General features: G+C 42.5%; 1 protein-coding gene across 1 annotated transcript in view; it reads right to left on the bottom strand.

Moving 5' to 3' along the window:
* The window catches only part of LOC117870614 (N-acetylgalactosamine kinase-like), a gene marked incomplete at its 3' end in the record, with an annotated part of 52,012 nt that overhangs the window by 5,970 nt on the left and 19,452 nt on the right, over positions 1-26,590 (bottom strand). The window contains 3 exon segments of the mRNA XM_034757820.1: positions 1,229-1,381; positions 4,310-4,408; positions 21,293-21,439. Coding sequence (XP_034613711.1) covers positions 1,229-1,381; positions 4,310-4,408; positions 21,293-21,439 — 399 coding nt within the window.

Raw genomic sequence — 26,590 nt, 5'->3', positions numbered from 1 at the left:
CTGGCATTATCACATATCTCTTAAATACACACACGACATGGTACTTTCCAAGCTACAACCTTAGTATGGTTCCAACTATCGGCCCATACAGGATGCTTAAAAAGTTTCACTGAGCAGTAGATTCTCTTTTGGAAAGTTACACCAACAGCCATAATAAGGTATGTGTTCATTCAGGTTTAGTGGGCTCCTTTCCTCTTACAGCATGCAGAGGGATGAGTATGAGGTTTTATATCCCTTCCAAACCTCTTTTTCAGCATTAATTGTTACAACTCTGGCTATTCTTCTTATCCCTACAAATGTCCCATCCCCTCTTTGAATCTCCCTTAGTTGTTGGCTTCAACAACATTCAGTGGCAATAAGTTCCACAGTGTAATTATGTAAACTCTCAGCTGAATTCTCTGATCCAAATTTTACTCACTTACAGCAATATACAGTGGGAGTATGTCCTTTGAATCAGCCGGGCTACTCCACACTTATGCCAGTGTAACTGAGAAAAGAACAGTCCCCTTTATTTCTATAACCGACTGAATCCAAACCTCAAATCTGAATATTCCCAAACACTGGGGCTTTTTCAATCCAGATCCAAATTTGAACTTTCCCAAGACTTGGAGTGTTCAGATTCAACCTGTCTTAGAGACAGGTTCAAGCTGTGAATTGGCATCCCAGTCCACATCCAACTCCGCAGTTTTGGTTCAGGCCCATCTCTACGCTCAATACAAATATCTGTTTCTAATCAACACTTCCAATAGCATTTGAATGTTTCTACGTTATATCCTTGATTATTGCTTTCTGCTTCTCCCAGTAAATACACATCTATTACTATCCCTACAGAACTACCATGGGAACACATTTGTTTTTCTCCACTTCCTTTTCATTATCAGGGTTTAATTAGAAGCCCTCTACTCGCATTAACTGAGAATATTTTTGCTGAAAAGGAATTAATTTGTCCTTTCCATGCATGCCTAATAACCAATAAACTCCATAGTGCTAAACCACAGACCCTACAACAAACAATAAGGGTCTGATCCCAGATGCCTCACACTTCCATTGAACTCCGTGGGAGTTTGCCTTGTAACAGGGTAGAGGGGTCTGGCCCTGAGAAGATAAAAATGTCAGTTAAAGCAGCACCTGACCTGGTGTTAAAGTAAAGCTGTGACTGGTCAGGGGTGGAGGAAAGCACATACTTGGATGAAGGTTTCATTAGAGTTTGACAAAAGCCATACAGTACCTTTGTAGCCAGTCGACACTCCATCACCCTAATATTGTAATGAGAAGTTGCTGCTTTATTCATTTCGACACAACTGTTAGCAATAACAAAAGCTGCTCCACTTGGAAGTCTCACATCAGTTGCCCTCAGAGGACTGAACTCTATCAGCTTGGCCTATTAAAAGAAAAATGAATGGTCAGTTTTAATTTACTAGCAACCAGCAATGGAGTTAGCTCAATAAATCAAATGCATTTACCTTTGCAAACTTTTTTTTTCCTCTCAAGAATCCACAGATGGTTAATCAAGGAAATTGACATGAAACAGTGAGAAAAGCTATTTAGCCCCAATGGTCAAGTTACAAGAAAACCTGAAGCCTCTTCCTGGGAGCTGGAATTTATGGTTTCTCCATTAAATGTCTTTGTGTTTTCAGAGTTTCACAGAACCTATTTGTAGGCAACACTTTTCAAAATAACTTTATTTTAAGAAGATACCAGATGGCATTTGGGAAACTGAAATCCAGCTGGGTTGGGAGTGGCAACACCAGAGCATGGGGGTAGTAAGAACTGAACCCTAAATGTGAGAGCTGGGTCCAAACAGAGCCTTATATCTGAACACCCCACTGCCACCATTCCAGGGGGTTCTAAGTCTTGAGCCCGGTCTAGCCCCAATAATTACAAAGTATATATTTAATCAGTGAGCTGCATTTCAGTAAAACATCCAGACTGCTCTACCTGAGGGAGCCTGCAGTGCAAATCAAATGGCTAGAAGAGTAGGCAGCCAGCTCATTTTGATACAGTACATTCAGGCTCCAATCCTACAGTGTGTTGTGTGGGAGAGAGCTTTTGTACCTGCAGGGCCCCCATCAGAATCAGCAATCTGCCCGTGCATTGCAGGATCAGGGTGATATTGTGCAAAATAACTCTCCTAAAAACTAGAAGGCTTCACACACTTTTTATTGCTTCTGTAGACTGAGCTTGCTGCGCACACCAGGGGCTTCTTGCGTCCCTCCATTACAGCCCACAAGGTCCCCATGTGCCACCCTCCCATCCCCCTCTAGTTCAGGTACTTCCTGCCACACTCCACATCCCTCCTGCCAGGGGCGCTGTGTGTACCCCGTTCCCCTCTGCTCCCATACCAGGGTTCCCCAGTCTCCCCCTCATGCCTCTTGTTCTGTGTGTACCCCATTCCACCCTCCTACCATGGCAGGGGGTCTGTGTTCCCCCCATCCCCATTTCCCTTGTGACTGTTTCTGTTTTAACCTACCAGTGTTTCAAAATCCCTTTCTTACAGGATACAGGTGCTAGTGCTTACTGACTGGGGGTGGGGAGCACTAATGACATAAAGACCATGTGACTAGGGATCAGGGAGACAGTGTCACAGCCCAACTGTCACCAAAAGCAGTAGGGTTCTGCCCTCTGATGCCTAGAACAGTCCCTGAAATTTTGGAACTGATTGAAAAGTTATTGCCTTACAGACAGACAAACAGAGAAATGCCAGCGAGTAGGGTGTAGGGCCTTGCTTCATTCAGCCAATTATTGCCTCACTTTCCCCAGCAATAGAACTGGAATAAAATATTTCTCTGTCTCATAGGCCTGTGGTGAGGTATAATATGGGTACAGCATTTTGTGCCCTTTGGGTGAACTGGGCTATAAATCCCAGTAACTAACTCCTGCAGGCTGTGATGTCATGAAGAGATGAAATGCACACCTAGCGCTTACTTTTCACTGGGGTAGGTTGTATACTACATACTTTGTCAGGGATCCGCTCAGAGCAGACTGCACCTCTATAGAGCAGGGACCTGTTACTGGTTTTGGCACTCTTCATTTACTCCATGAACAGCTATGGTGCTAAACAACAGGTGGCCACATGCTAATCTGCTTCCAAGACATGTATTTAGAGTCCCCATCATTGTCGTAACCCATTGGGGTTATGCATTATTTTGCAAATATCAAGGGAGAGACTTGCTTCCCTTTAAATGCTCTTTCACTCTGTGTACATATCCCTTACGGTGCTCACCACTTTCTGAGTAAGAAAACACTTTTGAACCATATAAAACATTTCCAATTAGACAAAGCCGAGATGACTGTATGTCAAGAAAATGTGTAACTTCTTTCAGCACTGGTGCAGCTGCACAGGTGCTACCAAAAGTATAAGCTGTTGGGTAGATTGGACGTAGGCCCAGAAAAGTGGCAATGTTTGGGCGTTCAGAATGCACTCATGGTGGACTTGAGACTATCCAATGTATTCAAAGGATGAGCACATTTTGCATATAAGAGAAAACACCATGATATGGAGCTAAGCCCCTATTACATGCTGTGGAGAGAGAAAGTCACCAAGTAAAATGGTAAGCATTTTACAACGGATGGCCAATGTAAAGATTTCTCATGAATGGCTGCATTCATTTCAATAAACATATTTTTGTGAGTTTTAGGTTTGACCGTCCAAAGCCCCACACACCTTTTTAGATAGTAGGCAGATCCCACTGTAAACGGTATTTTTGCAGCACTGTGCCCATTCATCGGTTTCTCATGCTTAAAGATATCTTCAACACCTTAATCAAACACTAGCATTTTATGAAAACAAAGTCTGAAAAATGTGTGTAATTCCCCATTGTAGTTATGAGTAGGGATTTGGAGCATAAAACCTACTGGTCCGCGCTCCAGCTCCAGGCTCCACTCCAAAGCCCTGGTTATGAGCAAATCTGGCAGCTTTACTAGAACGGGTCTGTCACTAGAAGTTCCAATAAAGAATTCTTGTGATAACTAGGGGATACCAGCCATTTAGACCTCATAATGTAGGAATTACTCCAGGTTCAGTGATGCATCAGCTGACCAACATGGAGTCTATTATTCCTCTTTCATATCTCTTCCTCTCCCATGTAGCCTTTCTAGTCTCTTTTCATCCCTCACTCTCATCTTCTTAGTCCCACAAGCCTCTCGTGTTCAGAATGGTGATATTTCTTATACAGTGAGACTCATATATAGTCACATCTTCGTTGTGCATAATCCATGCCTGTACTGTTTTGCCCAGCTATTGGTTTCCTGTATCTTTAATACGTACAGTTGTAATGTGTTGTTAGTTTACACTAAAAGAGCCACATACAGTTCCTTCTTCTGCAAGGAATGATATGGACTGGTCCATGCCTCCTCCCTCCGTGCCAATGTACCGTTCGCTCTTGGTGCAAATTTCTGCAAGTTCCACCTAAGGAAACATTGGAAGTAAAGCTTGAGTCAAGATAAAGGATGCAGCACATACATTGCTTACAGTGACAGACTGCAGAGGACAGTGAGATACCTCTGAGATCACCCTTCCCCACACATTCCTTACCAATAGACTAAGCTTTGGATGCCATGCAAGTCTGACCCATTCTCACTGTAAGATGGTATCACCATATAGTCTTTCTCCCTTTGCTCTGAACAATACCAGGATCTCCCTGACTCCACTATAGCCACTGGCACTGGACGCTTATCAGAGTCTCCATTCTAGCACCACTCCTCCTTCCATTCCCTCCCCCTACCCCCACCCATTTCCACACCTGTGTCTGAAATTGTGCTTCAATACTGACGGAGTACAAAGTATGCTCCCTGGTAACTTATGTAGTCCAGCTCATTCACCTTACTGCTTGTAATGTGTCGGTTTCATAACTAGAAGTTACCGATTGAAGCTGAACTCGAGATTTATGAGTTTCCCCAGTTAGGGACCTGATCCTCCAGGGCTCACATAGGCAAAACTCCAAATAATATCGATGGGACTTTAGCCTTAGTAAAGAATGCATGATCAGGTCCCTACAATAAATCATCTAGGGTCTGGCTCTGACATTACAATGAGACTGCCTTATTTGGCAAGTAGCACCACCGCCCATCTCAGAGGCACAGTTCCTTCTGGGCGCTGCCCTATGCGCAGGGCACGTGGCAATGCCACAATCTAGCCCTTAGAGATGTATGATAATCTCATTTTACAAACCAAAAACGAACAAATGGTTAAAGGGCCAAATTCTGCGCTTGGATGTGTGTGTGGCTCCCACTGAAGTCAATGGGAGCACTGTGTGTGCATCCAATCCCAGATATCGGCCCCATGGATTTTGGTCAGCTCTGCATAGTAGTTCCATGACTGTTCAGGAGCCTGTTAATGTCTTCAGCTGATACATTCTTAAAGTAAGTAAATAAATGAATATGGGACTCAGGCCTTCCCAGTGCCAGTCTGTCAGTGGCTCCTCTCCATTCCCTAGGGAACATGCGTTCCACTCTCTGACATGACACCCTAATCTAGAATTTCTATAACCGGTAAACACCAGCGTGTTTGTGTGAGGCTTCATCAATGTCTTAGCGTGTTTTGACACCTGCAGATGAAATGGTACTTTAGAAGGGGAGAGTATTCATGTTATCACTGCTGTAAAAGACACTTCACAGCAAAGACATTAAAGCCAGCTCCTGAGGAGCCTTGGGGAATGCTCTAAGAACATTTTATAACAACGGGGAAAGCATGCGTGGCCGTGCGCTATCACATGCCCATACCAGCTCATTCCATCAAGCACAGGGTAGTCGGCATCATACGCACAACAGGGAAGAAAGGAAAAGAAAAAAGATTGTAGCAAAGACGCAGCATGATCTTCAAACCAGGAGCAAAGTCAGATTCAGAGCCCCCAGCAGGGACCTGAAACAAGATAACCCCCAGAGTAGGGACATTAACCAGCTGTACCACACAACTGTAAAAGGTAGCAGATAAAGGCAGTAAATCACCACACGTTGAGGGAGGTATGTGTGCCTGCCTGCTCATTCACTCAATTTACATAAAGCCACTGGAAACAGACAAAGCTGTAAAGTGTGTGCTCAGACTGTGCAATCAGACTGAGTGGCTTGCAAATGCACTAAAGGTTGATTTACTTGGCCCACAGTGCTACTTATGTAGAACGCTCAATAAACTTCAGGTTGATAAGGAGCTGTCAAAAAACCATTACCAAACTGAGCAGATAGGAGCCCTTTGAGGCAAACATCAAGGAGAGTTCAGATTGTCCTCAGAGCACCATATTGGTGCCACAGTGTAAACAGACCCACTTACACCAATCTAAAGACAAAGGGGTCTGCTTTCCTATGGATCCACAGGATCTCATAGGGGTAATTGATCACTAATGGGAATCAGACAGCTAAATCCCCTGCACAGCAAATAGAAAATGGCCAGGCCACAAGCAAAGTTCTAACTGTTGTCCTTCATACATTTGAAAGATGAACAACAAATAGGGATTGTGCCTCCTTTGCTTCTTGATGAAATATATTAAAAAAAAAAAGGCCACACAAACAGAAATGTTCCTTGTTGCTTAATTATTTTTTTTAACCTTAAATGTATCAGGAATGTCAAGTCCATGTTCTGCCACTCCCCACCAAAAATAAGAAATAATTTGTGAATGAAACCTTATCATGTAACAGTCCACCCAACATTAACAATGCCCCTTTTCCTCTTAAAATAACCAATGAAGTATTTGCATAGTAAAAAAGACACACCCACACCGGCATACGCATGCACGCACGCGCACACACAATGCAGCTTGTAGGTGCTCACTCTTCTCTGCAGCTGGAACAGTGTATATTCTCAAACATCCAGGTGCTCCCCATCACCAGGGTGGGCCACACCGCTATACTGCTCCCTCCCTTCCCCACTCCCAAGGCAGTGATACCTTGGGAGTTTCACTTGTTTTTGCAGCTACTTGTAAGGAATACTGGACTGGGGTCCAAGCAATGCAGTGGAAATCTCTCCACAGTTTAGATGCATACAACCATCCTATTTGAAAATCTGATGTATGTGTAAAATCTGCATGTGCCCTGAAATATCCAGGTTCGGATTTGCGCACACATGTTTCTAATAATGTAGCCTAAAATGCAGCTCTTGAGGTGCTCGTGCTGTATATTTTGCTCTCAGGCATGGAAGCCAGAGAAATGATTGTGTTTCATTTGCAGATTTTGGGAGGAAGCATAGCAAAACTCAGACTAGGCAATTCTCCCTTTGCTTTGTCTGGATACAAGTCATATCGCCCTCTGCACAGATCCTCTACCAGTCAACTTTGTGAGCCTAAGGTTGTTTACACTTTAAAAAGGGGGGGAGGGAAAGCTTACAGCTGTGGAATGTTAACAATTAGCACACTGCCACCCCGTCCCTTCATGCGTTCTAGTGATCCACGCCTCGCTAAGCATTGGTTCTCGCTTTGCCCCAGCCTGCCAGCTGTCCAGCTGCGTGTGCTGGGCATACAGCACTGCTGGAGCCTTGAGCAACTTTTTTCTTTCCTTGTTTAAACTCAGCAAGGAATGGCAGGACCACCAAGTAGGACCTGGCAGGGGTTGAAGAACCCTCTCCAAAAGACAGCCCAAGGCATCCCTGAAAGACTTGGTTTCTAATTTAAACCAGCTCATGCCTACACAGACTGGCCTTCTACTAGTAGTAGCAGAGGGATGGGACCGGAAGGGGTGAAGTAGTCATTTGTGCAAAAAAGAGGTTTTTACTCACTACTGAAGCAACCAGCCAAACATTTGCTTTTTGGTAAAACAAAATTCAGGGAAATGTGACTGTAATCCTGGAAGCTGAAGCAGAGATATGGAGACGCCGAGAGCCATGGCGTGCAGAGATTTTATATTTAGAAAAGAAGGATGGTCTTGTGACTAAAACAGTGAACTTAGAGCCCAGGTCTCAAGTCTCCATCTCCAGCTCTATACATCTCTACCCCGATATAATGCGACCCAATATAACACAAATTTGGATATAATGTGGTAAAGCAATGCTCCGAGGGGGGGCTGCACACTCTGGCGGATCAAAGCAAGTTCGATATAACATGGTTTCACCTATAACACGGTAAGCTTTTTTGGCTCCTGAGGACAGCGTTATAGCGGGATAGAGGTGTATTTGACTTCTTGTCTGATCCAGAGCGAGAACTCTACCTCACGTGTCAGACTGCATTTTTGCAAATTTGCACAATGCTTTGAGATCCTCAGATGGGAGATGCTATAGAAATGGAAATTATTATTATTAAAAATGGGCAAGCTGGGGAAAATTAGGATCTTGGAGATAAGAAGGCTTCTAAAAACAACAGTTCTTCAGGGGGAAAAAAAGCCAGATGTGTGACTCACAGAAAATCTTCTTGCCCATGCATGAGGTCACAGTGCCATTTAGGTTTAGCCAGCCACACCTGGCACCCTAGGCAGAAGCTGAGGGCCTAGGCAGCCACCTAGTTTGCCTATAGCTTGAGCAGCCACTGGCCCTTCCACTTCTCTCCCATGGGTTCATCACTTCTCAGTCAAACCACAATACATGAATGGTTCCCACACATTCAAGACCCACAACTGTTAGCACAGTTACCATTCCCCATATTATGTATCTAATAATAAATGGCATTTTTGTCGTACACTACATCTTCAAAGAACTTTACAAACATTAACTAATCAATTCTCACAGCACCCCTGTAAGGCAAGAATTATTCCCAATTTATAGACAAGGAAACTGAGGCAAAGATGTTTGTGACTTGTCACATAAATCAGTCCCAGAAGAGGAACTAGAACTTTAACATTTGTGATTCCCTCCCACCGCTGTGCTCCTTCTTCTCAGCAATGCTGTCTTAACTAACTGTTTCTGGAGCAGGTTTAAAGCTTTTCAGACGTGATGGTAATATATGTAACACAAAAAGACAGAAAAATACTAACATCAATGCACAAAAGGACCAGGAAAACTGCTTTAAAATCCCAGAAGCAAAAATGGCTTCATGTACCATGGGAATGTGAACTTTCCCTGCCTAATTCTTTTGGAATCCACACATTCTCAAAACCCTCTGATTTCTCCAGTACTGGCCAAAAAAGGGAAGAATTCTAGCCACACTACCCCACTCAGATGTGGTGAGTGTGGTAATGTGGCTAGAATGTGAAATAATATTGCTAACACAACACATGAGTCCTAAGAGGGACACAGAACCCCATTTGCAGGCTACCTGGTGTAGAAAATTAGCAAAGTGGGCCATTTAACTGAGCAGTAAAAATGACCAAACAACTTCAAAAAATAGTTTTCTGGATCTGAGCCTTCCAAAAAAAAAAACAGGAGAAAAATGTTCCTGAGCCCTGTGAGTAGCTAAGTACTTATCAGTTAGTAAAGACCTGGGTCAGAATTCATTTTCCCTAGATGACCCTAGAGGTAATTTCACTGTATCTTCTACCACTTTTATTTCACATGACCTCAAATGACCTACATCAGCTATATGATAATTTGCATAGGTTCATGATCACTCACCCACAAGCACAGCTCAAAATAATCAAGTGACCTATTACACTCCAGAATTCACTGGGCAGAATACACAGCACGATGCAAAGCTGTGCTGTATCTTGGCTGTTTAATTATCAAATGGCTATTACGCTAATCATTTAGGGTCAAATCCTGCAGTCCTTACTCAAGTGATAGCTGGGGAGTCAGAAGCCCTGTCTGGACCGTGGAAGGGGAATATAGGTGCAACTGCCCTGAACTATAATATTGTGAGCAGTGGATCTGCCACCACTCAGCTCCATTGGCCAAAACTTCCATGCATGTACTATAGCCCTCTAGTACTACAGTTGTAGAAGTGACTGCAGTAATGCCCCATAACATGGGACACATATTTGGAGGATTGGCGCTTAAGTTTGTTTTCATTTTGTCCGTGGTTATCCCTTTCGTCTTTAGGTACCTTCATGTCATCTGATCCTGACCCTAGAGCAGGCCTGCTTGGATTCCTTTCTTCCTCTTATTCCTCCCCACATCTCCTCGCCTACCTGCCACCACCTCTCCTCCTCCTGCCCCCAGAGACTGAGCCTGTCATTCTCAGGAAACGACTAAACTCCACCACCAATCTGGTAAGCAGGTGCCTCAAATATCTTAGCTTTCCAACTCCTGCCTCAAAGACAAATGCAATCAGGACATTAGTATCTCTTGGCCAGTTCACATGGCAGATTGGCTGTGCTTGACTTGGGGGATGTTTAGCATCAAGGAGTTATACAAGATACTATGTTTAGCATTTTTTTTTGTTTGTTTATGCAATAAAAAGAAAATATAACTACATTTAGTCAGAATGTGCCTAATTAAAACAGAGCAAAGCAACATTATCAGGAACAGAATCACAGCACACAAAATTCATTCTGTTACCTAATGTTGCACAGGAGAAATCCTTTTATTTAGAAACATGCAAGAAGTAATAAACTTTTTAAGCAAGCTGCTGTTTCTCAAGCACTTTAAAACAAAAAGTCTGTTTTTTTCAGATACCAGTAGTTGGCAAATTGGGGGGAAAGCGAAAGTGGGGCACACACATCTACCCACCTCTTAGAATATTCTGTTTCTTCCTCCCTCCTCATTCTAAATTCTGATCAGTATTTATCCATCACCAGGAGGCAATGCTTACTCATTTGTAGGGCGGATAACTTGTTCACATGTGCAGACCAGGACTAGCCTTTGATCTGAAGGAGAGTTTCAAAAAATACCTCTGTTTTTTGTTTGAAACAGTTTAAAGTTCTTCCTGATAAGGAGTAAGTCAAATCTTGGGTTACAAAGAAAGAAATTTCTACCACTTAAAAACTGTTTCATCTTTAAGCCACAGTATTTCCTATCCAATATAGACAGCACAAAGAAGTCTACCCTAAGAAATCATATTAATGGAGACACAGTTTAGTCTAACAAAGTTGTGGTGGGAGGAAGGTGAGATAGTTGAAGTATTTGCTGCTGTTTTTAGGTGGAAAGATTTTTTGAAATTACTCAAAACAAGGGCTGGTCAATTTTCCACCTAAACTGTTTTTATGGAAAATGGGGTTTTGACTAAATGAAATTTTTTCACTACAAGTGTCTGCTTTCCACAGAAAGTCTCAAATTTTTGTTGAAAAACTGAACACCCAAAAAGTTTTTGGTTTTCAGCTAAAAATCTTTGGTTTTCATTTTTGTTCAGTGAAAAGTTGAAATTTTCCACAGAGGTGGGAGGGGGGAGCTCTTGTCTCACAATCTCCAATCATAGAATCATAGATTAGGGTTGGAAGAGACCATCCTCAGGAGGTCATCTAGTCCAACCCCCTGCTCAGAGCAGGACCAACTAAATCATCCCAGCCAGGGCTTTATCAAGACAGGCTTTAAAAACCTCTAAGGATGGAGATTCCACCACCTCCCTAGGTAACCCAGTGCGGCCCCACCCTCCTAGTGAAATAGTTCTTCCTAATATCCAATTTAGACCTCCCCCACTGCAACTTGACATAATTGCTCCTTTTTCTATCATCTTCCACCACTGAGAACAGCCGAGCTCAGGCCTCTTTAGAACCCCCCTTTCAGTTGAAGGCTGCTACCAAATCCCCCCTCGCTCTTCGCTTCTGCAGACTAAATAAGCCCAGTTCCCTCAGCCTCTCCTCGTAAGTCACGTGCCCCAGCCCCCTAATCATTTTTGTTGCCCTCCGCTGGACTCTCCAATTTGTCCACATCCTTTCTGTACTGGGGGGGGGGGAGCCAAAACCGGACGCAACACTTCAGATGTGGCCTCACCAGTGCTGAACAGATGGTAATAATCACTTCCCTCAATCTGCTGGCAATGCTCCTACTAATACAGCCTAATATGACTGTTAAGGTCATCTTCCCAGCCTGCCACTCTGACTACATCACCCCTACTCTTTCACTGCATCAAACACAGACACAACCCAACTCTGTACGTTTTGTTTCCTCTTTGTTTTTCATACACTCACCTTTTTAAGATATGACATTTTGTTACACCGTTTCCCACTAGAGCCTATTTCATTGGGAGTTTACTAATCACTAATTTAGTTTCTTTAATCTCCGTTCGGTCCGTGTGGTGATAATGACAATAGACAATGAATTATAATGGAAACAGAAGATGATTCTACGATTTATATGACTTTTCCCCACAAATATACAGACAACTGCTAAGGAAGTGTGCGAGTGAGAAGTCCAGATAAGGAAGACTGAGGTGTAATAGTCCACCTGCTCAAACAGAGCTTAAGGGCCAACTACTCTGATTTTCATCCTGTGTATGGGTTGGGACAGGGTGTAAATTGGGACAGAAAGTGGCCCTTTGCATCGAAATATTTTGCATCAAAACTGTCAGTTTCAATATATTACATACCAGTGACCAATCCCTTTCAATTTCACATAAACCTTTAAAGAATTAAACTCATGTAAGCTTAAACCCCTTAAAAGAGTAGGATAATTAGTGAGTGGGAGACAGGAAAATATTTGTTAGTAAAACAAATTTAGTGTTGCTTGGTTTTGTTTTGGAAAAGCACACAGTTCATTCCCCCAAAACTTGATATATACAAATCTAAAACGACTACAAACAAAATTAATTGACTTTATCTATACAATGATGGTATACATTTACATTCACTTGAGTTATTTTATGTAAGACATCTTGAGCAAGGTTAGTACATCAGGTTTTGCAAATAAAAGAATGCAGGAAAAGTGACACTGTAACATTTAAGCTCTATAACAAAAATTCAGTTTCCTTTCTGCTTGAAAGGTAATTACTTGTGAGGGAAACCCCTATTATCAACAGCCGTGTAACAGTGTGCTACAGCCTTTAAACATTTTCACTGTCAGTGCTCTAAGAGCTATTTTCATCATATAACTTCTGGGAAATGAAGGTATCTATGTGTATGCATGATCAAAAAATCATAGAATCAGAAGATGCAAAAATCCTATTAGTCCACCTAGTCCAGGGGTCGGCAACGTTCAGCACGCAGCTCGCCAGGGTAAGCACCCTGGCGGGCCGGGCCAATTTTATTTACCTGCTGACGCGGCTGGTTCGGCCGATCGCGACCCCCACTGGCCGCGGTTCGCTGTCCCGGGCCAATGGGGGCGGTGAGAAGCGGCGCAGGCGAGCGATGTGCTGGCCGTGGCTTCTTGCTGCCCCACTGGCCCGGGACGGCGAACCGCGGCCAGTGGGGGCCGCGATCGGCCGAACCTGCCGCGTCAGCAGGTAAATAAAATTGGCCCGGCCCGCCAGGGTGCTTACCCTGGCGAGCCGCGGGCCGAACGTTGCCGACCCCTGACCTAGTCTATCCCTCAGCCAATGCAGGAATGTTTCCTAATTTATATTTACCAATGTGTTGTCCAGTTTCATTTTATATGTCACAAGCAGCACTTGCTTGCAAGATGAAGTGTGGAAGATTTAGCGCCTGAGGAAAAACCCATTGCAGATTTTTCATTTCTTCAATGGGGTTTGGATCAGGTCTTCAGCTCATAGTACTGAAAACTATAAAGCTACAGATATAGATGACTATTTCATATGTATAATAGCATATAAAAGCAGCATGACATGATCATTATTCTACATCACTAAAGACATAGTTTAAGCCAACATAAATGTTCATAGTCTTTCAATGTCAGACATTGAGTATATGATCCAATAGCATCTGGGGAGAAAAGGCCTGATGTTAAAATATATTTTGTGTATAAAATAACCTAATACTTAGAGACTAATGAAGGTTACCATCGGCTTACAGTCTGCATGCTAAATTCCAATTACCTGAATTTCACATATGTTTTGCAAGGTAATGATACTTATTTTCATCAGAAGCAAGAAAATATTTGTCAGATATTATCTGGATGTCGTCATAACCACAGTAATTTTAACTTGACGTCGTCTGTCCTTTAACATACTTAAATGGTGGATTTCCAGTCTGGTTCATGAGAGATTATGGCCTTTGATTACCACACAAGCTGCTCCAAGAGCTCTGCTTCCACTTGATTTGAATAAACACAGTCAAACCTAACAACTTGTTAATAGCTCTGGAATTTTTTTTTTCCTATGGTGGGAAGGAGGCCTGGAATCTTTGATAGTGCTTTATAACAACATCTTAAAATATAAAGTCTACATGTGTATTTATAGATAAGCAACTTTGTTTTCCAGCATGTGGGATTCATGAGTGGCTCTGGCACCTTAATTTGACAGATACTTTTAAAATAGAAAGGAAATGGAAAAACTCCCTGTAGTAATATGTTATAAAATAATCTAAATTTAACCATTGACATATCATTCTATTACTTCATGTCACTTTATAGACATTCATCCTCAAAAAAACTCCGGTAAGGTAGACTGTTACCCTATTTTACAGGTAGGGAAATTGAGGCCAGAGGGAAGGTGGCTAAAGGAACAATTCTGAGACCCTTCCTCAATGCACAGGGGTTTCAGAATCAGTGTGGGATCTTCAAAAGACATTGGTGTTGGCTTAATTCTTCTCCCATTGAAGGCAATGGAAGTTCTACCCAGGGCCGGCTCTAGGATTTTTGCCGCCCAAAGCAAAAACAATTTTGGCCGCCCCCCCCTTCTTTAATTACCCCACCCCCGGCCCCGCCTCAACTCCGCCCCTTCCCCAAATCCCCAGCCCTGCCTCCTCCCCCAGGTTCTCAAGCCTAGGAGGGAGGGAGGGGGAGAAGCAGAGCCCGCGCCGCGGCCACTCGGAGTCTCCTCCTCCCTCCCTCCCTCCCAGGTTTGAGAGCCTGAGAGGGAGGGGGAAACTCCGCGGCATTCTGGCGCCGGCCATGCCGCCCCTAAAAATGTGCCGCCCCAAGCACCAGCTTGTTTTGCTGGTGCCTAGAGCCGGCCCTGGTTCTACCATTGACTTCAGTGGGAGCAGAAAAGGCTAATGCTGAATGCTTTTGAAAATTCCACCGCTAAATTCTGAGGGTGAAAATCATCCGGGTGCGAATGGTCAGCACAAAGCCCCCAACATGCTAAAGCCCAGCTTTAGCGGTGGCACTGGTGACCTACGGTTGTATACGTACACTGCAGAAACGTTTGGATTTTGTTTATACTGGTTTGTGTACTAGTTCTGTAGGCAACGTATTTATTTTTATTTTTGTGTAGTCTAAAGCCTCCGAAGTTTTTGCACTCCATTAAATATGATGTGATGACTGTGCAGGAGAAGACGGAGATCCTCGGAGCGCATATTCCCAGAAACCTTCACCTAGCTGTTCTATTTCTCTAGATGTGATTGGCTCTGTAAACTTGGGATATTGTTTGTTTCCTTGTTTCTCTGTCTAATTTGAACTCCTGCTGGGCTGTTTGAGACCAAAGAGTCAAAGCTATTCTATCACTTTATGAATCCTGAGGCCTGCACAGCTGGGAATTTTGCACATGCTCAGCCTGTGTCCTTTTCTCTTTAAAAAAACAAAAAACAAAACCATTAGACTATTATGTCATGTACAGTACACAGTGTAAACCAACCACAAAACTTAATTTGGTTTCTTTATCCTTCATTTCATATTTCTGTTTCCTCTTTATTAAGGGCACTGGCATGAAACAGAACTTTTGCTTTTTAAGCATTTATCCACTCCTGCTACTTACCACGTAAGACTTTCTGTGAAATTACAATTAATCACTGTGAAAATTATCCTAAGGTGTCATACCCCAAAATTCTGATTGGTCTGCATACCTGAAATAAATCCTTAACAAATGCTAGCAGTGCCAGCTCAAAAACCCAGTGTTTTCTCTTCTGAAAGAAATTACGATCCTGTTCCAAAACCCATCAAAGTCAATGGAAAGAGTCCCACGGGTTTCAGCATGTTTTGGATCAGGCCCTGTGTTGTGCAGAGGCTTATTCTGTATAACTTAGCTGAGAAAATGACAGAAAACATTGCTTTTCTGTCTAAAGTTTCCAGAATTAGTTCACAAAGATCCTGATCCTACAGCCCTTACTCAAACAGGATGAAATTGACCTTGTTCAGAAGACTACCACAAGGCCTATGAACCACTTAAATCCCAGGTAAACACTAGACTTAAGCTTGTTTAGGCCTTGCGGTGACTTTCTGTACAGGGGTGTGGTTTATCCCACATGTAAGTCCTGCTGAAGTCATATTGATGGATCAGAATGGATTCAGACCAGCGGTTGGTACTTTCTCTTCTATGTACAACAGACTATTTTAAGTGTGGTTCTACACTGAAAAGTGACTCTTAAAACAGCATCCTGCAATTCCATTTTTACTCAATGATAGCCATAAACACGGAACACACTCTCCTCCACCCCCTCCAGATGGCATTGTTAGGTAGACACTTTTCGGACTAAAACCACATTTAAAGCCATGTGTCCTCTGAATTTCCTTTTTAATTAAAACACCATTCACTTAACTGAAACACTGGATCCAAGACTAAAATAATGCTCTTAAAATAAATACAAACACAACACTTTGTGCTACCAATGCTATTCACTTGAGCTGCAAAAATGATGTCCCTATTTATCTTTTCCCAATGTACTGCACTGTAAAAGGGGGGGAACGCTGGCCTTCACAAACCGACTCGCCTCTTTCCATCATTATTTCTAATGGCCTAGATTTTCAAAAGTGCCTAGTGATTTAAAGTGCTTCCGTTTTTGGGTGCCTAACTTGAGACAGCAAAAAGGGGCCTGGTTTTCAGAAAGTGTGGAGCACTCACCCAAAAATCACTAGTCACCTTTTTTTTTAAATATAGGCCAACACTTTTATAAAACATTGAATTTAAAATATAAAACCATCCATTCTCAATGTTGATATACAAAAAGCAAAATATTAAGACCTTAGTTGTATATAAAACTAGATTATCATTTTCATTTAAACTGAAATAATGATCCCTGATTCAATATTCTAAGGATGTATTCAATTAGTAGAGTATTGAACCAAAAAGCTAGAAGATATAAACCAATGTAAAAACAACATATCTTTGTGCCAAGATAAACACATTGAGTTAATTCACAAGTCAAAACTGTTACATTATAAATTTTGATTTGAAGATCCCTTCATTGTTCTAGTATACCTCTTAACTAACAACACTCAACATTTATCTAGTTAGTGATTGATTCAAAGCCCACTGCAATAAACAGAAAAACTCACTGACTTCAATAGTTCCTTAGTCAGCACATGGACCCAAGCTCATCTAAGAATTTGGCATCAAGACCTTTTTGTGTAACCTCCCTGCCCCAATAACTGAAACAAAAACACAACATAAAAAACCTAAAGCAAAGTCCTAAGGTCCAGATCCTCAAAAGTCTATGGCCCCCATCCTGCAATAGGGTGCCAACTTTCTAATTGTACAAAATGGAACACCCCTGCCCCACCCCTTCTCCGAGGCCCCGCCCCCACTCTCTCCATCCCCCCTCCCTCTGTCGCTCGCTCTCCCCACCCTCATTCACTTTCACCAGGCTGGGGCAGGGGGTTGGGGTGTGGGAGGGGGGTGAGGGCTCTGTCTGGGAGTGCGGGCTCTGGGGTGGGGCCAGGGATGTGGGGTTTGGGATGCAGGAGAGGGCTCTGGGCTTGGGCAGGGGGTTGGGATGTGGCGGGGGGGGTATGGGCCCTGGGCTGGGGGTGCAGGGTCCAGGTGGAGACAGAAATTAAAGGTTCAGGGTGCAGGAGAGAGCTCCGAGCTGAGGCAGGGGGTGGGGGGGGGGGGAGGGGTCCAGCTGGGGGGGTGGGCGGTGGGGTGGGGGTGGGGGTTGGGGTGGGGGGGTTTGCGGTGCAGGAGGGGGCTCCAGGCTGGGGCAGGGGGTTGGGGTGTGTAGATCACATCGCAGGATCAGGCCCAAACTCATCTATTTTGATTTCCAAGTCGTATAAAATCAGCCAGGGAGCAACTAATTTCACATTATTAGACAGCATACTTGCCTAAAATAACAAGTTTCGCTTTCATAAAACGTATGTATGTTCAACAATATACCAGGAAGTACACATAGTCCATAGTACAAATGCAAACTCCCTGCAAACTGCCGTTCTGTTTCTATATCCCATTTCTTATACTTCTCTTGCCTCATTCTTTACAAAGTACACTTGCATGAGATAGGATCTTTGCTTAAATATCTCCATAGTGCACTGACCAAATTTTTGAAAGTGGTTTCATAAATTTGCACCCAGCTATTGCAGCATGAAAATAATTGCACATCCAACAACCTGATTTGTGTGAACAAGTGCAGGTTTCATTTATTCAGTTTTATAACTCCAATCCTGAAGCCTTTTGAAACTCAAGGCTAGTTTTATTGGTAATTTATTTGAGCCTAATCCAGTGCAAGTCAGTGGGAATCGTTCTATTAACGTCATGGCATTGGATTAGGCCCCCAATTAGTAAATATAAATGTATTGCATTAGGCCTGCTCCCACTGAACTCAATGGGAGCTTTGCCAAAGCTGAGTAGATTTGGGCCTCTTATCTACGGCTCCATCAAACCACTGTAATTGCTCTTTCTGAGAATGTATCTAAATGTCGTTCAACCTCAGCCACTCAATGTTTCTCTTGTATGTTTAATACGTTATATGTTTTTGCCTTAGTTTACATAGGAGGTAAATATGTACTTAGCCATCCTGCTCTAAGCAATGGAAAAAATGTAGAGGTGGCCTAACAAACCACAGCACAGCAAGACTTCTCATTTGCAGCACAACATCAGGGTCAATTCACTCAAATAAATCTAATTATTCAAATGTACTAGCTAATCTACTGTGCTCACAGATTTTACCAGAAAACATGACACTAGGACAAATTAAAAACTTCATTCTGCTTCCATTGTTGACAAGACTTTTTCATGCTGAAAAGCTCTGTTTATGAGGCTCTGTTTTCCTAATATTAACATAAAGACAATTTTAAAATCAAATGATATTACTGAACATTAGCATTCTTCGTGTTATGCTGGTGTAGGGTTGGACTGGAATCTTGCTATAGAAGAGATGAATTCTTTTTAAACATTTCATTTTAAATTTTCTATATTACAAATTGAATATTAGTGTACTGCAACTGGTTAACATTGCACATCTGGTTGAATTGACTTGGACTGGTATTTTGCCTAAACTATTTTGTGGATGATTTTTTTTTTTTAAATAATTCTAGGCATATTAAAACAATGCCCTTTTTCAGACTTTTATACACAATAATTAGTGACAACATTTTTTTTAGCTGACTTATAGCCTCTACAAAAAAATCTATTTTTAAAAGCCAGCACTGAAACCCAGGTAAGACTGCACTGCACTTTCATTTTGTTCTTTTCTTTATCTTACAGACGCAAAGACTCATGTTAAGGAAGAATATCATAGGATCACTTTAATTTCCAGTTACTTTTACTTTCAGTCCACTATTTAAAACTCTCATTACCAGGAAAGAGAAAACTATAACTCAAAGTATCTTCATAAAAATAGGTTTCTGCATCAAGAAAACAGATAACTGTTCCATTCAGCAAAAGGTCAAAATTCCAGAATTTTGGCCACAGAACGCCTACCATTCAGCCAAATCTTATTCTGAAGCCAAAAGTTTCTGTGCACTGCTTCTGCAAAGCATGTGTTTAAGGCTTAGCAACACCCATCAACAGGGACAAAAAGTCAACCCTCTCTTATAACCTTATCAGGACAGTCCACATTGATGACAAGACATTGTAACTTACATAAATTACCTTCAGTTGTCATTTCTGTTATATCAAATGCCTTGGGGGAGGGGACGGTATGGCAACTTGCACTGATGTATTTTCTATAAGAGTTATCGATTACTTCAGGATCTTTAATTACGTTAACAATATCTCCTTTGGGGGATTTGTCCTCCAAAAAAATTAAATACATAAATAAATATAGAGACCAGAAAGTTCTGGTATGAGAAGTGTCAAGGTTCTAGAAAGCACCTATCTCTGTCCAGCTGAGAAATCCCCTGGCATAGGGAAGCTCCCAGCTGATACACAGCTGGTATTGCTGGCCCCTGCAACACCCACCACTTGGTCCAAGTGCAAGATGCACGTTAGGGCTCGCAGGGGAGAGCCCACAGCATATTTTATATATTTTATACTGAGCTGGTAAATGGTTCCTTTACACTAGGGCTCCGAGTGCCCCAGATCCCCAGAGAGATAGCTATCTCTCTGCTATGCCAAACGTAAGCTTGGTGCAGCAGAGAATCTGGGCCAAGGTGGGTATAAAGCTTTCTGTGCTAGGTGCAAAAACTTGCCTTTGGCACTAGACTTCTTGTTTTCTACCATGCTATAAAAAAGTCTGCAATGCTGCCACAGACTTCATCAGTGCTATCACCCAACATCATACTCAACACAACCAAACGTTTTGCACCTGGCTGACCTTCTTCAGAACAGGTCTGGCATGATGCAGATCTATACTCCAAGACCACGTGTGAGTTTATGTGCACATCCAGCCAAAGGTACATACTGTAACTTATTTTTTCTTAACAGAACTGTATAGTATTACGTAGCATACAGCAAGACTGTTCTTAGTGCTCAAGTTACCAATTTCTACTAACTAATAAATTTCAGGCTTTCTGATTGCTGTCAGTTTTATGGATCATTGCACATACTCACTTCCTCTGTTATGGAATGTGAATCCACTTATTACAATGACTAGGCAACGGGCACAAGTGTATACAATATCTTTTCTCTTCCTGATGTTTGAATGTAAGATTCTAGATTCTACCAGACATTTCCACCCGACTGAATTTTATTGCTCCATGTGGTACCTTCAAACGCCATGACTACTGCAGAAGTGTTTTGACACATGAACAAAAGTCTACTAAACGTTTGAGTGGTAACAATTCACTTACACTGGGTTTGTTTTTGAGGAACAATATTTGTTTAAAGATTGAGGCCTAAATTCTGGATGTGGCCTGTAAATGGGTTCATTTCAAAACACAGCGGGGAGAGTGGGATGGAAGATTTCTGCTCCTATTTTGCCTTGACTATAATCCATTAAGAAGCTGCTCCACAGGCTTTCAACAGATGCTTTGCTACTAGAGCCACAGAAAGTCATTCAGGCAGGGAGTATAAGGGTCAGAGGGTGTGGTCCACATGCGTTAGAACATATATGCTCAATCCTGGCTTGCAGAGATTACATCTGGTCCAGGGATGGCCATGTGTGAGACTTGAGTTGGCCAAAATACAGCCTTACAATAATGCTCTTTCTGCAGCTTTAATGTATGCCTGTTTCCTTGCCAAACTTAAAGCCTGCCAAAATTTGGCCAAAGATGTTTCCTCAATTGTGCAATATTTTAAGTTTATATCCAACAGTTCTTTGTAAAAACAATTGCATTGTGTCTTTAAAGTTTATGGATGTTAACAATATTTAAAGTTGTATTTTACAGTTAATACTCTTGGGTTTTACAGTAAATTACCTTTGAAAGGGTCTTTCCATTAGCTGTAAGCGTCACAAGTCCCGCACAGCATACCAAGGCACTGGAACTAGACAGACCAGAACTTGGTGGGATGGTTCCATCTAACAGACAATTCATTCCAGTTGAGCTATTAAGACCGAAATGTTCCTAACAATGAAAAAATAAACAATCTGAGTATCAAGTACAGACCGCCTTAGACTTTCAATTATCCCATGCTTAGGAAGAGATTTCTGTTGCTGAGTTGTTGAACTATTGATTTGCTGTTTGGTGTCACCATAAAGAGTCAGGGGGTTTCTGAAATTTTCATTTCAGGTCCTTAAAAAACAAGATTAAAATTCAGAAAAGAAGTGCATGAATATAAGATTTTAAGACCATTTCATATTTTGTTTATATCTTGATACCCCTTCTTCACTTAAAAATATTATTTTAAACCTGATATTTTGCCTGCTCAGGCTAAGGACAGCAGAGACTTTCTGAGGTCTCTCAGAGAAGTTGTTGCTGAATTATGGGGCTTAGAACGTTTGTTTTTTTTCTATTCTTGAAACTGCTCCATAGCTCAACTACCACTAATATTTCTGAATTGAAAGAGAAAATAGCCTAGTATAGTCTCCACTAAATTAGAAAAGGCACTAAAGCACAGAACTATTGATTTCCATTCTACCTCTAGATACTCTTCTGTTGTGACTCATGCCCTGTGATGTTACAATAGTCCCCAAATTCAGGGTCTCCTAATATAAGATACTTCCAGAGCCAGCATTCTGCATTTGTAATCCAAAATGCATTGGAAATTTGTAGAGATCCTTGGAAAACTGAAGTTTAAGAGACATTTTAGCCATGTGGTAGTTTTACATGCAGCCCAAACTGTGACAGCGAGTAAGAATGCAAACTCCCGGAATCAAACAGACACCAGATATAGAATCGGAGAAATGGAGAGCTGGAAGGGATCTTGGAAAGTCATCAAATCCAGCTCCCTGCGCTGTGGCAGGACCAAGTAAACCTAGACCATCCCTGACAGATCTTTATCCAACCTGTTTTTAAAAACTTCAAATGATGGGGATTCCACGACCTCCCTTGAAAGTCTGCTCTAGAGATTAACTAGCCTTCCAAATAGAAAGATTTTCCTAATATCTAACCCAAATGTCCCTTGCAGCAGATTGAGCCTTGTCGTATGTTCAGCAGACACAGAGAACAATTGATCCCTGTCCTCTTTATAATAGCCCGTAACATATTTGAAGATAGTTATTAGCCCACTTCCTCCCCCTCCGCCTTCTTTTCTCAAGACTAAACATGCCCAGTGTTTTTAACCTTTCCTTATAGGTCAGCTTTTCTAAACCTTTGATTACTTTTGTTGCTCTCTTATGGACTCCCTCGAATTTGCCCACTTCTTTCCTATAGCGAGGTACCAAGAACTGGACACAGAACTCCAGAGGAGGCCTCTGAGTAGGGCAGGACAGTTACGTCCCATGGTTTACACCCCAGTTACACTAGTTAATACAGCTCAGAATGATATTCGCCTTTTTTGCAGTTGTATCACATTGTTGACTCATATTCAATTTGTGATCCACTCTAGCCCCAGGATCCTTTTCAGTGGTACTACCATCTAGCCAGCTATTCTTCATATTGTAGTTGTACATTTGGTTTTTCTTCCAAAGTGCAATACTTTGCACTCACCACTACTGAATTTCATCTTGTTGAACTCTGACCAATTATTCAATTTGTCAAAGTCATTTTGAATTCTAATCCTGTCCTCCAAAGTGCTTGCAACCCCTCCCAGATTGGTGTTATCTGCAAATTTTATATTTCCACTCCATTATCCAAGTCAATAATGAAAAGATTGAATAGTGCCGGATCCAGGACTGACCCCTGCAGGACCCCACTAGATATGTCCTCCTCATTTGACAGAGAACCATTAATAACTACTCCTTGAGTACAGTCTTTGAACCAGTTGTGCACCCATCTCATAGCTATTTCTTCTAGACCAAACTTCCCTAGTTTGCTTATGAGAACATAATGCGGGACTGTGTCAAAAGCCTTACTAAAATCAAGATATATCACATCTACTGCTTCCCCCTATCCACTAGGCCAAGGGTGAGCAAACTTTTTGGCCCGAGGGCCCATCGGGGAATAGAAATTGAATGGCGGGCCATGAATGCTCACAAAATTGGGATTGGGGTGCGGGAGGGGGTGAGTGCTCTGGTTGGGGGTGCAGGCTCTGGGGTGATGCTAGAGATGAGGAGTTTGGGGTGTAGGAAGGTGGTCGGAGCTGGGACCGAGGGGTTCAGAAGGTGGGAAGGGATCAGGGCTCGGGCAAGGGTGTGGGAAGGGGTGCAGGTTCTGTCTGGAGGTGCAGACTCTGGGGTGGGGATGGGGATAAGAGGTTTGGGATGCAGGAGGGTGCTCCAGGTTAGGATCAAGGGGTTTGGAGAGCGGGAGGGGGATCAGGGCTGGGGCAGGGGGTTGGGGCGAGGGGAGAGGCTCAGGGGTGCAGGCTCCGAACGGCACTTACCTCAAGCGGCTCCTGGAATCAGTGGCATATCCCTTCTCTGGCTCCTATGCGGAGGCGCAGCCAGGCTCTGCAGGCTGTCCCATCCACAGGCACCACCCCTGCAGCTTCCATTGGAGTGCCGGAGGGGACGATTGGAGCGCATAGGAGCTAGAGCAGGGCCATGCCGCGGCTTCCGGGAGCTGCATGGTACGGCCCCTGACCCTGCGCCCCAGCTGGAGCACCGGAGCGGGGCTGAGCTGTGTGGTGGGGGGGGCCCCCGACCCAGTGCCCCGGCTGGAGTAGCCCCTGACCCAGCGCCCCAGCTGGAGCTGGGCCAAGCCGAGTGGTGCAGCCTGCGACCCAGTGCCCCAGCTGGAGTGCCAGAGTGGCCCCCGACCCAGCGCCCCACCCAGAGCGCCGGAACAGGGCTGAACCGCATGGTCCGGCCCCCGACCCAGCGCTCCAGCCGGAGCGGGGCTGAGTTGCATGGGGTGTTGCCCGACCCCACTCCCTAGAGGGAGCTGCGAGCCAGCTTAAAACGGCTCGCGGGCCGCAGTTTTCCCACCCCTGCACTGGGCCAGTAACCCTGTCAAAGAAAAATTAGGTTGGTTTGACATGATTTGTTCTTGAAAAATCCATGCTGGTTATTCCTTATAACCCTATTGTCCTCCAGGTGCTTACAAATTCATTGTTTAATCATTTATTCTAGTATCTTTCCAGGTATCGAAGTTAGGCTGCCGACTTGAATATCTAAATATTCTTTAATCTATTCTTTTCATGTTTTGGCTTGCATTCTTACCACTTGTGGTTAATATTAATTGTGTTTGTATAAAGTTGTATTAGCAGTATTATACAGTATCATGAAGTCACTTGGTAGAAAGCCTAAACATTAATTATATGTATACAGTAAATAATAGTAGGTAGTGTGATATGAAAAATATGAGAAATATTTGTACAAGTAAGAGAGGACCTTTTCTAACTCTAAAGTTATGAGCTTATGTGAGACCACTCTGCTTTTGATGACTGCTATCTTACTATTTATATTTAAAGCAAAGGGATAACTTTAGAGATTTTCCTGTGGCTCAAAATCTGCGCACACACACAAGATTAATATCATATATAAATTTTCATTCATGGATCCCAAAACACTATCTGTAGATTGTATTCTGTTCTTACATTTTTAAACATTTTAGTTCTCTTCTTACTTAATAATTTTTATATAATCTCTAGCCCACTTTGGTTCAAAATAAACAATATATTGTACCAACCAAAATATCACCCACATAAATTGTATAAATACATATACGTCATTGTGCCAATGCAGATTTATGTAACTGTCACAATGACTTGAGAAATGGCAACATTTCTCAGAAAAAAGCTCCCCTCTTTTCCTACAAAAAAAATCTATTACTGTTCCTGAAATAAAGCCAACTGTAGGCAATAAGGGCAGAGTTCATGCAGCCCATAAGAAAACAGATCTTGTTGAACGTGTCTCTTCATTGCTACAAATTATCTAAAAATTCCCTTTCCAGAAATACAAACAAATTATTAATTGAAATGCTACTGCTGCCAACGTCCTTTCATGCAGAACATCAGACAAGCTTGTTTAAAAAACCACTTGAGTAATATATTTAACCAGAAACTCATCCACGGGATTGTCTTCAATGTGAATCAGACTTGCAAACTTATCACGCAATGTTTAAATAAAAAAATTACTCCAGTTTCAGAAATAAAAATGGACTTTGCCAAGTTCAGCAATAGTTCTATCCCAAAAGGATAACATGTTCAATTTCATATAAACAGATTATCCCCTTGGACCCTGTTAGTATTTGCATTTGAATGTTTCTTAAGAGTCTGTAGCATTTATGCTAATTTTCTGCCAGCATTAGAGTATGCAAACCTGCTTTGCATATTAACCATCGAGCTTAAAAAATTGTTTTTAAGATCTAACTCTCAAAAGCAGACCCCAAAATATGTAGGGCCACTTAAGTCTTGTTTCTCTAAGCCATTTTACTGTAAAGAAAACTATCATAAATTGCCAAAGTAAATACAAATTAAATGAATGTTTTACTTGTGGAGCAATTCAGAGACTGAAAATATTCACATCAGGGCAAATAGGAGTCACTGATTGGGGCTTGAAACATATAGGGCAGTGACTTAGGAATTTTAGATCATAAAGAGAATAGTTTGTTACTATGATTGCATAGTATAACATGTTTTAAAGATACTAAATGAACTACTGAACTGAACATTCACCATTCTGTCAAAGTTTCAGACAGAAGTAGATGTACTCACAGTACATTTTTTTTCTCAGCCTAATAAAGCAAGAGCTGTTGTTTCATTCTGAATCAAGTATGATTTTTAAAAGGCATAGTTAAGATAAAAGGGTGGTACTTTCAAAAGCACCTAAGTGAGTCAGGAGTACAACGGCTTTCAACGGTACTTAGCTCTTAACTAAGGCCTAGTCTTCACTTACCGGCTGGTCCGGCGGCACGCCATCGATGTTCTGGGATCGATCCCGGAAGTGCTCACAGTCGGCGCCGGTACTCCAGCTCGCCGAGAGGAGTACGCGGCATCGACTGGGGGAGACTTCCTGCCGCGTCTGGACCGCGGTAAGTTCGGACTAAGGTACTTCGAATTCAGCTACGTTATTAACGTAGCTGAATTTGCGTACCTTAGTCCGATTTGGGGACTTAGTGGGGACCAGGCCTATGTTATGAGCTTTTGAAAATCCCACCCCAAAGACATGCATTGAAAAGCCTGTACAGCTAATCAGTTGCAGCAGATTATTGCAACTGAAACTGTTTTTTAAA

This window comes from Trachemys scripta, unplaced genomic scaffold (assembly GCF_013100865.1).
Source record: "Trachemys scripta elegans isolate TJP31775 unplaced genomic scaffold, CAS_Tse_1.0 scaffold_63, whole genome shotgun sequence".
NCBI classification, from domain to species: Eukaryota; Metazoa; Chordata; order Testudines; family Emydidae; genus Trachemys; species Trachemys scripta.
This window is presented reverse-complemented; position numbering and strand designations above follow the sequence as displayed.